The following is a 16084-nucleotide window of genomic DNA, read 5'->3' as shown; positions in this document are numbered from 1 at the left end:
TCTGGGTATGTCCATTCTAAGAGTGGGGGAATAAACTGCTCACTCTCAGATCTGAGAGGAGGAAAGAGGCCAAGGGATTGCTGGCTGGCGGCAATTTCAAACGCCAAATATTTAAGAGTTTGGACAAACGTTTCTTGAACGGAAAATGTCCGGACTTTCGAGGATTATTGTAGAAACTTTAGGTCTCATTGTCAATGGCATCGTTATAATAATCACATAAGATATGAACCTAATAATTATGGATTTTATAAAAAAAATTACATCTTTAGCTCTATGTTAAAGAAAAGAGGTGGGCAGTGGCATTACCCTTATACAGTACTTACAGATGAGAAGCTTCCGACAGACTGTCTGATAATGCTCGTCTGAGAACATTTTCCCGGTCAAATACACCCCAGGTGGATTGAAGTATGGAGTCAAGGAGGCAGTCACCTGAAAAGATATATAATTAGGAAAAAGCAGAATTTACATGGGTAATACTTCAAAGCTTTTGCTATTATCATTATTATTTTTGGGGGAACAAATTCACATGAGAGCATTAAGATTTACCTCTACCTTGTATTTGTTTTGAAAGTACTGTATGGACAGAAATCACCTTCTCTTATATACATTCATATTTTTGCATAAATAAGACCTCCCAAATATCCATAGCACACATTACAGAAGTACTGCTCAGTAGAACCTCTATACACTGGAATTTGCTTTTTTTTAACTCTGAGGTGCTCTGGACAGTCCATCTATTCACCAGAAAAAAAAAAAAAAAGTCCGGAAAATCCAGCATCAATCTAGGCAGTTTGTGTGTTCATAGGTGCAGTTGATTGAATGTCTGTTGTGCGGCATGCCACTTATGTCTCAGTCTGAGGCCTGCCATCATATGTACAGTATCATATAAGTGCACCGCACCTTGCTACCTACACTCATTTGCGTGAACTTTTTATGTAGAGTACGTATTGTCTTTAATGGGGATTCTTGAGGGTTTTAAGGAATAGGTAAAATTATGTAGAGTACTGCACTGTATGTATTTTAAGATACAGACAGTGACTGCTATACGATGGATCTTTAAATGCTCGATCAATTTTACGATGTAAAAAAATTAACACCATTTACCACTATGATGGTGGCTCCCCAAATGCTTTTCCTGCATTGTCACTGCTATGAAAAAGAGATGTGCAATAACTTGAAATATTCCGAGATACAGCATGCCCTTAAAATTTACGGGGGTTAGGTTCTCAAAATGGTTGCGAATAACACTTGCTGACCAGGGGGGATATATTTTTACTTATGTGCAAAGAGGGTAGACTCTCACATTTTTAATACATTTTGTTGTCTTGTTTCTGATTATTTGCGAGAGGATTTTCCCATTATTATTTATTTGTATTTGTTTTGTGTGTGTGTGTTTACACACACACACTACAGGTAAAAGAAATTACTGTCTCTAGAACGAATGGCTCCCTGTCCCGGTTGCGAAAATGCCAGCAACTTTAAAACTATCCTTAGACATTCTTGGGTACATCCAGGGTGTCATCCGCGAATAATTGAGGTCCGGGAATTAAAAATTTGCAAAATGTCTGGGTATGCTGTATGATGGCGCAATATTGAAATGACGGAACACATGTATTCCACGCAGCGCCCAGAGGATGGTTTTCACATGGAAGAAGCTATTCTTGTACTATACATAAAATAATATATACTGTATCAGTATTTGTGATGGATATATATAAATAATAATAATAATAAATAAACGAAAAGAAAAAATACTGCATTGCCATTTGGCAATCTTGTCACTACAAATAAGACAGTGGAACTGTGAGGGAACGCAGCTCCCTCACTCTTTGTGCTCGCTCCCACACGTAAGGAATTTTTAATCCCTTTAATGTTTTGAGCTTATGGTAATTTAATAAAATATATATTTGCACATTCTGCATGAACAATTGTGTGTGCATGTAACAGAGTAAAAAAAAAAAATTGAAGAAAATAACATATACAGTATCTACCTGAACATAGTGGTAGTTGAAAAATAACAGTAGCGCAACTCACAGCTTGATCACAGGCTGAGATACCAACTCTGCACCCCCCTCCCATGATTCCCAGGGATGTAAGAAATTTTCAGTCCCTTTATGTTTGTGACCTTAAGATAATTATTTAATTTTTTTTGCATATTCTGTATGAACGATTGTGTGTGCATGTAACAGAGCCCCCCCCCCCCCATATATATCTACCTGAAATTGCAAGTTGAAAAATAACAAAAATGCAGATCACAGCTTGGCAGGAGGCTGAGAAACCAATGCCTCACCCCTTCCCGCTCCCACAATCCATACTAACTCACGGGGATGTAAAAAGTTTTTATTCTCTTTACTGGCAAATTTTTTACCTTATTACAATCACTCCTTTTAGTTTTTCTTGTAAATTCTGTATGAAAGATTGTGTTTATATAAAAATAAAAAACAAAACAAAACAATTATGTATGTCTTCCCAAAATTACTTGTAGTGACAGCTGGGCGATTGCAACTTACTACTGTACAATTGCAGTATATGAACTTAATGATGGCTTTTTAAGGTCTCTAAACCCGTCGTATAATTGTCACTGGCCGTACAGGTAAAATTATGTAGAATACCCATTTTAAGATACAGTACTGCTAAAAAAAAGAAAAAAAGAAAAAAAAGAGGCTTATGAAAAGAGCAACACTTGCTCACTGAATACTGTACTATAGGCCTGACGAGTGCTAAGACACTACCTTTGTAAACAGGCTGGGTGTGGAGGGGGGGGGGGGCAGGGTATTGATCCATTCACCAGATTTATTTATTGATTCAAGATTATATTCTCATATGATTAGCTAATTGAAAGGTTTAGCTATATTGAAAGATTTTTACTCAGGATGCATTCCTGGAGAGAGAGCTGCCAGCAACTTGGCTAACAATAGGGTCATTATAACATACAGTATAGTATTTGCTATAAAGAGACATTCCAAACAACATTATCTATTATCTCTGAGTAATACATTATGGCTCAATTTGGCTACTTATGCACTTAGACAACTGATTAATGAATAAATCGGAATATGTAGATGCATACAGTAATACACTACAATATTTTTTAATAAGTGCTGATAAAAACACTTCCATATTATTTACTAAGTGCTGAAGACAGATGCTGTGGTAAGCAAGAGACGAAGAGTGATATTAACATGGTGAAGGAGTGAGAACGATCAGTTGTTTGTGCTTTGTAAACAAGGAATTTAATATGATGTAATGACTCATCAGGGGTAGAGTGAGATTCTTTTTTCAGTAAAGTTGATAATTTTAAGATAATGATATATCAACTTCACACCAAATGAACCTAATTACTGTACTGTAATATGGGAATTATGGTAAAATTGCTCCCAAATACACTCATCTCCTGTTTTTTTTCTTTATTCATATGGCACATGGGCACATTGAAATGACTTTTCTGCAAATTCTGTGGTTACCAGTACTGTACAGTATTTACATATGCTGTAACACTTTACAGTACAAAAGTGTCCTATCAGTGAAAACAGTTGTTGACAATCAGAATTCGATCCGAATTTCTTGAAATAGACCAGATATGCAGGGTTATGTCCCGTGGGAATTTCCATGATGTGTATTACCCGACAATATTATTTTCTGTCTCTGCTGCCGTACGAGAAGTTCGACGGCGGCTCGGCAGCCATAGGTAGGCCGCGACTGTTATGATTTATGAGTGTACTGTGTCAGTTGTATTTCAGTCTCTATGGACTAAACATATCGCTTGTCACCTTCCTCCCAGACACCAGATCCTCTCCTCTCTTCCCCAAAGATTCGTGTTTTTTGCAATTTCACTTTTTACAGACTAGAGACTGTCCCAATTAGTCTGATGTACTACTGTATAACAAAAATAAAATAAAGAGGTTCTTGATACAAAGTGTTATGAGTTACACTATAAAAAATAGGTTTTTCCTATTACAGTACTGTATAAGCATCAAGTACAGTGGTCCCTCGGTTAACGAACACAATTCGTTCCAGAAGGTCGTTCGTTAACCGAAAATTTCGTTAACTGAAACCATTGTTTCAATGGGTTTTTGGGTAATTGGTTCCAGCTCACCGAAAATTACAAAAAGTAAAAAAAAAAAAAAAAAAATGCAATAAAGTACACTTACTTTGAGGTGTGCATGTAGAAGGCTCCTGGATGATGATGCTGATGTGAATTTGAGGTGGAGAAGGGAGAAGAGAAGGAAGTGGGGGTGGAGGAGAAGCATTTTACTGCTTCTTGGAAGGCGAGTCACCTTCCATGAAAATGTCAGGAACCTCTGGACTGACAGATTCTCCAGCAGGAACATCCTCTCTCCTTCTTGAGTGGAAGGCTGAGGGGTAGCATCTTTCTCCCGCTGCCTCTTAGAGAAGAAACTGTCGACTTTTCTTTGTGGGGCATTTCTCCTCCTCATCATTAACTGATTTTTGAAGAAGGAGACCACTCTGCCCTAACATTACCGGGTACACAAAATAGGTTCTGTTGTTTCCACATCTGGGTGCCTTGAAGCCAGTTTCCTGAACTTCTCCCAGTAGTGAACAACATCTTTCAAATCTGAAGTAGACATATGGTCATCACTTTCCCTTTCCTCCTCACCACTGTCAGCCTCCAACATCTCATCCAGTTGCTGCAAGTCTTCAGGAGTAAGTTCCTGCTCATGAGACATCACAAGCTCTTCCACATCATCCTCCTCCACTTCGAGGCCCAATGACTGACCAATGTACACAATTTCCTTGTCCAACTCTGCTTCTTCCTCAAACCCCTGAAAATCATGGACTGCTGATGGCCACAAAGTTTTCCATGCAGAATTGAGGGATCAAATGGAGACTTCTCGCCATGAGGACACAATAAATTTTACAGCCTCCAGGATGTTAAATTGTGTCTTCCAGAACTGTGCCAGTGTTCGTTCAGGATCAGTGGAAGTTGCCTGATAACACCTCCTGAACATTTTCTTCATGTACAGCTTCTTGAAGTTGCTGATCACATTCTGGTCCATTGGTTGCATGATTGATGTAGTGTTGGGAGGCAAAAACAACACTTTGACAAAGTCAAATTGAGCCTCCAAAGTGCTGGCAAGTTCAGGGTCATGACCAGGGGCATTATCCATAAGGAGAAGAGCCTTTAAAGGAGGTTTATTGGTGGTTAGGTAGCTCTTCACAGAAGGGCAAAACACCTCGACAGCCCCTTCATTAAAGAGTTGTCTTGTTACCCATGCCTTACGGTTGAACTTCCAATAAACTCCAAGCTGTCCTCTTACCACTTTTTGCTGCTTGAACACCCTGGGGTTCTCAGAGTGGTAGACAAGCATAGGCTTCAGTCGGAAATCCCCTGAAGCATTGGCACCAAGCAATAGAGTGAGACGGTCTTTCATGGGTTTATGCCCAGGTAAAGAGGCTTCATCTCTGGTGATAAATGTCCTTTTCGGCATTTTCTTCCAGAACAGCCCAGTTTCGTCCACATTGAACACTTGCTGTGGAAGATAATTTTCTTCCTCCGCCAGTTCTTTAAAGTCCACTACAAATTTTGCTGCTCCTTCTTTATCTGCACTGGCAGCGTCACCATGCCTAACAACACTGAAAATGTAACTTCTTTTCTTAAATTTTTCAAACCAGCCCTTGCTGGCCAGAAAATCTTCGAACTCTGTGCCAGAAGAACCAGGTTGAACTTCCTTTAAATGTTCGTAAATTTCCCTGGCTCTTTCACAAATAAATTCAGTAGAAACTGAATCACCTTTCATTTGCTTTTCCCTAATCCAAATGAGAAGTAACCTCTCTGTTTCTGCTATCAATGATCTACCTTTAAACAGTCTGGTAGATTTGTCTCTCACTTTCACTTCCTTGAACTTGTCTTTCTGTGCAAGAATTGTCGTCACAGTTGATGCCGACATGCCATAGTCTTTACTAAGCACATTTGTTCTAATGCCCTGTTCATGTTTCTTTATTATTTCCTGTTTTACCTGGATTGAAATAACTTTTCTCGATTTCTTTGGAGCCATGCTGGATTCAATTTCAACACTGAAAATTTAAGTTTTATTGCTGTAAATAAAGGATATTTTCTTTAAATCAACACTGCACTGTGCTATATATTATCAATATGTAAAATATATTTCAAAATGACCAATAATTTGACTGTAAAAACAGAAAAATAGTTTATGTTCAAGAGAGTCTCAAACAAGATGTTCCTTCCACTGAACAGAGACACAAACTGACCCTAAGCTTTGTGTTGAGTGGCTGTTTGGCATGCTAAAAACTAGTTCCCTGTACTTCAATTATGTTAAATAATTGTTAGAATGACTAAAAAATTTAAAATAAAACTTTTAAAATTATTGAATAGTACAACCTTCTTGATATTTACTCAAATGGTAACGAATTTAAGCCCTAGAACTGATTACTGTATTGACGGACTAATACTCCAGCTGGTGAGCAAGCTAAAACATGTTGAGAGGAATTCGTAAGAATTTCGTTAACCGAATTTTTGTTCGTTAACCGAGTTGAAGATTCTTATGGAAAGTAATTCGTTAACCGAAATTTCGTTAACCGAGGCGTTCGTTAACCGAGGGATCACTGTATCTGTAAAATACCTAAACTAATCACCTACCTGCTGTACGGTTCCAGAGTGCATACAACCTTGATCCTAGTCTATCAGTGATCTCCAGAGACCAGTTAATAATAGGAGCATCCTCCTCCAGTTGTTTCTGAGCATCACGATCTAGGAGCTCCTCAAAAAGCTGTTCTTGAACACTTACTGGTAAATCTTCTATTTCTGTACAAAAATAGTAATGCAAAGTTGTAAATGGTTATTATACATAATATCAACCATATAGACACCTATATCCCATAGCTCTTTTCCTGTGATTCACCTCTCCCTTCCTCTCCTTACCTCTGTTTCCTCTAGTATATTGTAATACATATTTCCTCTATCCTCTGTCTGTTGCACATCGTTTATCTATAAATATTCTACTCCTCCCCCCCTGATTCTAATAATATACAATCATGTACAGTGTCACCAGTACAAAGTAGGCAGCACTATAAATCTAATAACAGTTCTTACCTAGTGGTTAACATTTTCTCATTTATGACTCATCAATTTAGTACTATGCCAATTTCCTTGCATATATAAACGGGTCACCTTAACCCAATTTTGCCATAAAGCCCTTTGGTTATCAGAGACAAATTATAGAAATCTTATTGTAATTACTGCTTCCAACATTATTTAAATAAGTCTTTTTGGATCACCTGCAATTAGCCCCCAACTTTTTTCACCCAAAGACTAACTATCCTAATAGTAACCTAACCTAACCCTCTAAGGTAACATTAGGGTGTATAATCTGGAGGAGATATAGCTAAGCAGGGGGGCAAATCTACAGGTGCTCTGCCTTTTCTTTCACATACGTATAAGAAATCCAAAACTTGATTTATCAGTAGCTTAATGTCCCCCCAAAAAAAAAAAATCATATATCACAGGGAAGTGACAAGTTGGTATTCACACGTTTAAAAAAAAAAAAATCTCAAATTAGTGAGATATATAAGTGACACTGTGAAAAAGTAAAAACTACAAAATGCAAGCAGGTTATGTGCAGCAACATGCAGGTGAACAGACGAGCTCTTTCAGTCTACCACCTCATCCTCATCTAAAAGTGCATGTACTGTACAGTAGCTAAAACAACTATCTGCGCATACTTTGTGGGAAACAATATGAGACCATGGACGATAAATTTTGGTATATGAGGGCTGTCACTAGTCACACGTAAAATTTCGGAGCATATCGACCCCCACCTGCACAGATAGTCATTTTAGCTACTGTACAGGCAGACCTCCTGTATTGGACAGGATATGTTCATGTGATCATTATAACATGGTGCCTTTAGAGCTGCATTTCAGAGTGTTATTTTTTACCTTATAAATATTAGAATGGTTTTCTTGGGTAACAGTAATGGCCCTGAAGATGATATTTTGGCTTTTTATATATAAAACAAAAATGTTGTAAATATAAATGTAAAGGTGTTGTTAAAATAAATAACACATGTCACTAAATCTAATTGACACTCAACAGTCATTTTGTTGGACTATTGTTTTAAGCCATGTTTGTCTGATGCTTGTCTGCCTCAACCCTTCACATCATTTGCATTTTCACTTCTGTACTAATGACTTCCCTGGTCATCTTGGCTGCTTTACCAACACTTTCACTTGCAGGCAGTTTTCCAGACATGATGGGTCTAATTTTTTTTACAAACACATGCAGGAGATTGCAAAAAAGGAGTGTACAGACAGAATCAATGTGAGTTTTGGTGGGCGGCACACACTGATCAGACGAGTGCTGATTGGTTTAGAGAATGTACAGTATACAAAGATGGTTGCGTAATGTTCATTGGTTTTGTTAAATTTGATAAAAAAAAAATTATATAATTTTTAAATTTAATAGTACAGTACACCTGACCCTTGCTTTATGCTATGGTTGCGTTCTGTGACAACACACCATAATGAGAATCCGTATATTGTGAATACTTAATCTTATGGGGAAAATTAGGATATGTTCCACAACTACTAAAAGTCAACAGTAATGCAATAAAAGTTGTGGAAAAAGTATTACAATAGTTTAATGTGGGTTAGAAATAAATATAATATAAAATAAAACTATAAACTAAGACCTATGAAGAGTATGGGTGTTTGTGTGGAAAGTGAAATTGTGTGGAGTGGCTGACTCATCACTCCAATCGCGTCCCGTGATGTCACATACAACGCAATAAACACACACACAGTGCCACATTTCACAACCATTTCTGGAGCATTAATGCTCTAAAAGTTGTAGAAAAATCATTAAAATACTCTAATGTAGTGTGCCGCCATATCTTTTACAGAATGCATAATAGGGAATCTTTTCCACATAAAATGAATTGCGGGTAGAAATAGGGTAGCCACATAAACACGAATTTGCATATAGAGAATGCGCATAAAGCGAGGGTCCAGTGTGCTATCATAATTATTATATGAATTTTTTTTCATGTCTGTCCATTAAGTGAAAATACACTGGATGAGGCCCTGTTATAAGAGGACTGCTTGTATCATATATGAAACTAACCTGCTGGCAGGGAGAACGTTACAGACTCAGAGAGAAAATGACAAGGAAAAGGTCCTTTTCTTTGTCGAATGGAGGCAGACATGTGACGACGAATATCAGTTGCCAGGTCAGGTGCTACGTAAGGTGGAACACGTTTCACTCCTGTACCACCTCCATCCATTCTTGATAATATAGTAGCTAGCAGATCTTCACGGCCAAACCTATGATGATTTTTTTCATGAAATGTGTTTATACTATGTTATTTTTTTATTTTTAAATTATTTTGAAGATCACTTATAAATATTTTCTCTTCCTTAAAAAAATAGAACTGTACTGTATTATGAGACAGGCCAAGTGCATACAGTAGTCTGAATTTTAGCATATTATACAAGTTCACATACTTCACTAACTCTTCTTTTATACTGATGAGAGAGAGATATTTTTCACATGATGGGGCAAAATATTTGTAAAGGTACCAAAATTCTTTTTATGAAAATATCAGAAAAACCTTTAAAAAATAAGGGTGACTGTTTAATTGGTGATGTGCATCACATGGTAAAATTAATTTTATCCTAAACATTTAAGAAAACTTACAAAACAGTTCTCTAGATAGCACAGTACAGGAGCAGAATTTAATCCCTGAACATTTCAGAAAAATCCAGAGGACAATTTTATGAACAATTAGAATGAATTCATGGACCAAAAGTTAAATAAAATTTACCTGATGGCTAAATGCACAAGAGTATGTCCTTCATCAAAAGCTGAGGAGCGTGACAAAAGCTTTACATCTGCACTAGTGAGCTGCCTCATTGGATCACCACCTAAAAGTACAACAGGAAATTAATATAATCATTAAAAAAAAAAAAAAAATAATTAACATAAATACAAAAAACTATGAAAAAAATGAATTAACCATATATTTAAAGGCAGGTGTTATTTCCCAAACTATGCACTACTTATACAGTACAGGTATATATAAACAAATAAGAGCATCAGGACAAACCAGCGGACAGGTAAGCTTCTACTGGTTCATAGTTGCCTTCCACAACTCCATTACAGGCATTTAACCAAGCCCAATCTGCTTCCCGTAAACGTCGTCTAAGCTGTCGTAACAATCGTTCAGTTTCGTAGTTGTTGAGAGCCATAGCTCCCTCTCCACCACGGTGGCTTACTGCACCAGAAGCAATGTTGCCTCCAACACTGGAAGAGATACTTGAGAGATTCTCCTTGGATTCATTTAAGTTTCTTTGGGATATCAGCTGCTGTTCTTGAGGAAGATCACTACTACGTGCTTTATTTATTTCATTTATGTTTTCCCTGTTTTTTGCATTGTTCTCTGTATGGTGGGTATCACTTGGTTCACGTATAATTTCAACTTTGTTTGGTATTTCACTTGGCTCACCTGGAGTTTTAGGTTTATCTGCACTTATGTTGTTGTATTTAGTATCGCCTGGTGGTGGAGGGGTAGCAAGGCGGGCTGGCTGTGATTGGGCTGCTGGGGAACAAAGACCTTTAGGAGTGGTACACATAACACATCTAGTTGACCGAGGCCAGTTTTCATAAGTACATGCACGGCACCTCCACTTGTAACTTGGTATGGCGGGTTCTGTTTCATGGCGGGTCTGAGGTTGGGTCATGCCTGCTCCCTGTGGGCTACAGCGCCCAGCTCCACCAGGTGGAGTTCCTCCCCCTGGGCTTTGATGTTCTGCCCCGGCTCCCTGAGCACCACCACCACTCTGTGCTACCACACCTCGATTAGGACTTTGACCACCATTATGATTAGTAGCTGGAACTGTGGTTGTAGTGGGTGTAGGAGTAACAATTTTAGCTGCAGAAGTGACTAAGGCAGCAGAAGTAGTAGTGGTAGCTGTAGTGGCAGTGGTAATGAGAACAGGAATGGAGGTAGGAGTTGTGGTGGGGGTTGCTTTAACTGGTGAAGGAGTTGCAGGCTTAGCCAATGAGAGGTTGGCCATTTGGTCAGCTAATGAAAGGCGTGGTGTGCGGCACTGAGTACATCTCAATGCTCGTGGATAATTGTGATAAGTACACAGGTGGCATAGCCATTTGTCTCCTTCTTGAGGGGTTGAACCTTCTGGTGGTCTTGGTGATGGGGGTGCAAGCTGGTAAATTTCTGCACCAGCCTCCACAATTAGGTGTGGTGAGCGAGGAACTGTACACATAGTACAGCGTACAGCACTGGCATAGTTGAGGTAAGTGCATCTCCCACATGGCCATTTATTGCCTCCTTCACTCATGATGTCACAAAGCCTCCGACACCACAACCTAAGTTGAGCTTGTATATAAAGTCAGATTGGTTATGCCATGTGTGATAATAATTGGAAAGGCTGTGCTTGGTGAGGGGGAATTATGTGAGCACAATGGGTGGAAGGTGGTCCCAAGATGGGGGCAGAATGCCGATCACCACACAACCATTCCGGCACTTGTACCACACATTTGATCATGCCCACCACACTATCTTACCACCATTCTATTCTTTCTTAGGTTCTTGTTGTCAGATCTGAAATGCAATACAATAGCATATTAAATACACTGTACAAAGTTACATATGTTTAAGTCGCAAAAATATACCAGTAGCAAGTTTTATATATACAGTGACCCCTCGTTTAACGAACACCTCGGTTAACGTAATTTCGATTAACGAACTGTCTTCCATAAGGATCTTCAATTTGGTTAACGAAAAAAAATTCGGTTAACGAAGTTCTTACGAACCGACCTCAACATGTTTTCGCTTGCACTGACCGGGCAACCAGCTTTAGTATCAGTCCGCCAATACATTAATCGGTTCTAGGGCATAAATTCCTTACTATTTTAGTAAATATCAAGAAGTTTATACTATTCAATAATTTTAAAAGTTTAATATTCAATTTTTTAGTCATTTTAACAATTATTGAACATAATTGAAGGTAAAGTGACTAGTTTAATGCGCGGCATCCAGCCTCTTAACACAGCAAACAGGAGTTAGTCTCTCTGTTTTCACTGGAGGTAACATCTTGCTTGAGACTCTCTTCAACTAAATGCTTTTTTTCTGTGTTTCCAAGCAAATTATTGGTCATTTTGAAATATATTTTACATATTGACAATATATAATGCAGTGCAGTGTTGATTTAAAGAAAATAATCTTGAATTACACCAAGAGAGCTAAAATTTTATGGGTGAAATGGCGCCATGGGGTGACTTCTCTTCCACCCCAATGCCTTCTCTTCTTCCTTCTCCTCCACCCCCATTCTAAATCCCATCATCATCATCATCATCCAGGAGCCTTCTACATACACACCTCAAAGTAAGTGAACTTTTCTACCATTTTTGTTGAGAAGAAGGTAAATCAGGCAAATAAATTATTGGGTCTTATAAGAAGGTCGTTCAGATATCTAGACGGTCCGTCCCTCGTGACGATCTTCAGGAGTGAAGTGCTTCCCCATCTGGAGTACTGTCACCCCATCTGGTCCCCGAGATATGCTAGGGACTGTCAGTTGGTTGAAAATGTTCAAAGGAGGGCCACCAAGCTGGTGCCTGCACTTCGGCATCTCAGCTACCCTGCGAGATTGGAGCGCCTGAACTTGCCTAGCTTATACTACAGACGGGCAAGGGGGGACCTAGTTGAGGTTTATAAGCATCTCAGGGGGCACTACTCAGTTGAGTGTCCTTACTTGGAGCTGGCGGACGCTCGCCCCACAAGGGGTCACAGCTCAAGATTGAAGAAGCCGCAAGTCCGGAAAACCGTGAGGGCAAACTTTTTCGGAGTGAGGGTTGTAAACTCTTGGAACAATCTACCAGAAAGTGTTGTGACGGCACCGAGTGTGAGCTCTTTCAAGAGAAGACTTGACCAACACTGGAGCGGGTTCAGGTACATTCAGGAGCCGGTGCATGCCCAGTATTTGCCAACAGTGCGTGACAGAGACGTGACCGATCGCCCGGGCGGCTAGCGAGCCGACCTTTTGGTGAAGAATATAAAGGAAAAGAGTCGTGACTGATCGCCCAAGCAACAAGCCGATCAGTGGCGAAGAGGATAGTATATATATATATATATATATATATATATATATATATATATATATATATATATATATATATATATATATATATATATATATATATATATATATATATATATATATATATATATATATATATATATATATATATATATATATATATATATATATATATATATATATATATATATATATATGCCCATGGAGAGGCCTTATCAGACAAGAATAAATAGATAGAACAGACAGCCAGGCCTGAAGGATGAGGTACTATGGAGAAAGACAGTCTGTCAACAGGGAAGAGTACTTTACCTTTGACCAGTGTGACCACTGCCCATGACCCCACATGGACTTAACTAACCTTAGTTAATTTCCAAGTGACCCACTGCCACATAGCAGCTAATCCATGAAACAAACCCTGCTGAATTTGACCCTTAAACTCACACAAGTTAAAATGTTATACAGTATTGTTGACTATTTATACTCGTTTCACTGTTACATTTTCATAGTTACTTACTCTTAGGTGATGAAACAGTAATGAATTGTGCTTGAAGATTATTCTTTTAATAAATATTGCTTTACTCAACATAAACTGACTGCATCTACCTGAACCACTGGCCACATAAAATAGAATTTCTGAATCACTCCGCGGGCTGCACAAAGACATGGTGGTAGGTAGTAGGCAGCTACCAAACAGGGAAGTACTACTGCCTGGGAAGATATTGGAAGCATAATGTGTTGTCTAATGGTAGACCCTGCTGCCATATGGCATCACGAAAATTGTGACCAGTCCCAGGTTGCTGATCTGACTTTCTGCTTCATTTACACACAATTGCAGGTTCTCAATTGTTTCTCTTACCATTGACAACACAACATACATATATCGTTTCTCACTTTTGATCTTTTTTTTCATTTTTGTATTTATAGTTCTTTATTATTAAAATTATTATTATTATTACAGTTACTGTATTATTATCATCATTATTTTATTATTTTATTTTTGTTTGTTTTATCATAAATTTTATTTATTATGAATTATGACACTTATTTATTATTATGTTGTTATTATTATTATTATTACATTTTCGCCCCCCAGGCCTCGATGTGGGTCAGTGACCTGTGTCCGGGTGGGCTAATCCCCGTAAAAAAAAAAAAAAAAAGAGTAAATTCAAAGGTCTTTTTATCGTTGCATTCTAAGCATTATAACAAAAATTTTAGTGAAAATTACATAAATACAAACCATTACAGAGTGTACCTACCCAAGATACACTTTTCACAGCACTAAACTATTTCTAGCAGCAGATAAATTTTTTGTTGGGCTGTATCAGGTGTTTCAAAGGTAACAGAAACCAGCCAAACCTTACTTAAAGACCCTTGATTTAGCTGTGTCACCTGCTTCAGTATACTTCTTGAGTAATTATTCATATAATGAATAGAATATGAATCTGGAGGAACAAAGGAAAATTAAATGTGAAAACCAAACTTAAATTCAGCAAAACTACTCCAAAGACTGAAAGGTTATGTTTAGAATTTTTTTGTGAGATGTTTAACTGAGAGATTATTGCACATTAACCTATAACTAAAAGAAATTTGTCTTTAAAAGAAAAATTATTTCTTACCAGATGAAAATCCCATAAGTGATGAGGATTTGTATTTTGCATATAATATTTGCATTTTTTCCATCCTGAACACATCGATGCGCTTCCTCTCAGTGACGCTATTTTAATGTTTAGATTGCCGACTGCTTTGTTTCTTACCTTTCCGTGTGCTTAAAAGTCCATCAACTTCAGAATCCTATTGTTTAGAGGATATAATGCAAGATGATATCTTTCTTACTAAATTTTGTAATATTTATTTGATGATTTCAAGAAATGATGAATACAGGTGCTCCTCTACTTAAGAAAGTTCAACTTACAAACTTTCAGAGATACAAACAACATCACTGAGGGGGGTTACCTGCCAGAACAGGTGTTTAATGTGGATGAGACTAGATTATTTTGAAGAAAATTCCAGATAGAACAAACAATACCTAAGAGAAGAAGAGTGAGCCAGGTTTTAAGGCTGTATTAAAGGGTATAGCTGTACTAAATATCCATAACCTTTTCATTTTTTACAAAATGTTTGGTATCTACATGAGTAAAGTTGGACTTACAAACAATTGAACTTACAAACAAGCTTCAGGAACGTAACTCGTTCGTAAGTAGAGGAGCACCTGTATACAGTATTTGCAAATTTTGTAATATTATTGTGGCAATTTTCTCCATAGAGTAACAACTTCTCCAACTGCCACCCTGTACATAATGATTTATTGAACCAACCTAACCTTACCTATCTATGCTAACCTAATCTACCTATTTTAACTTAGAATGGTAGGTTAGTTTGGTTCATTTTATATCTGATAAATTACATAATGTATCAATAGCTGGTAAGTTCTATGGATGAAACGGAGTGTTCTGGATGTAAACAGTTAACATGGTGTCAGGGTGTTGACAAATGAATGTTAAGGAAAAAAATACAAATTGCAAATCCTTGTCACTCTATGGAATTTTCAAGAGGCAAAAAAACAATAACTTCTGTATAAATTTTCCTAAAGTTCCTAGTTAATGCAATACTCTCTTCCAATATTTGGTTTCTATACAATGAAACAAACATATTATCAGTGAAGATCAAGTCTATGTGGTGGGCTGATTAAGTTTTGTTTATGCAAAAAAAAAAAAAAAAAATCAGTAAAGGTGGAGGGTACAGTTAGCACCAGAAGAGCTTTATGGAATGGCACAAAATTTTCAATGTTGTTTGGAAGATACTGTACTGGGTAATAAAATCGAAGCGACAACATTGCAGTACAGGACTGTATTTTTTTCCTTTCAGCCAATAATTTTTTTTTTCAATTTCAATATTTATTCCTTAAAAGAGGAAGCGGGATCCTAATGCTGTCAAAATCATAAATTACTTGTTAGTGGGCAGGGCAGAGCAGTAATTTCACTTCTCTACGTCC

At 37.6% G+C, this 16084-nt stretch overlaps 1 protein-coding gene across 2 annotated transcripts in view; it reads right to left on the bottom strand.

The window, feature by feature from the left end:
* The window catches only part of LOC121856465 (ubiquitin thioesterase ZRANB1-like), a 28703-nt gene that overhangs the window by 11379 nt on the left and 1240 nt on the right, over positions 1 to 16084 (bottom strand). For both annotated transcript variants that reach the window (XM_042352075.1, XM_042352074.1), the window contains exons 2-6: positions 10083 to 11597; positions 9801 to 9900; positions 9101 to 9300; positions 6620 to 6784; positions 324 to 429 (exon numbers count right to left, since the gene is read on the bottom strand). In XM_042352075.1, coding sequence (XP_042208009.1) covers positions 324 to 429; positions 6620 to 6784; positions 9101 to 9300; positions 9801 to 9900; positions 10083 to 11334 — 1823 coding nt within the window. In that variant the 5' untranslated portion in view covers positions 11335 to 11597. The remainder of the gene's footprint in view (positions 1 to 323; positions 430 to 6619; positions 6785 to 9100; positions 9301 to 9800; positions 9901 to 10082; positions 11598 to 16084) is intronic.

This window comes from Homarus americanus, unplaced genomic scaffold (genome assembly GCF_018991925.1).
Source record: "Homarus americanus isolate GMGI-L3 unplaced genomic scaffold, GMGI_Hamer_2.0 scaffold1024, whole genome shotgun sequence".
In the NCBI taxonomy this organism is placed as follows: Eukaryota; Metazoa; Arthropoda; class Malacostraca; order Decapoda; family Nephropidae; genus Homarus; species Homarus americanus.
This window is presented reverse-complemented; position numbering and strand designations above follow the sequence as displayed.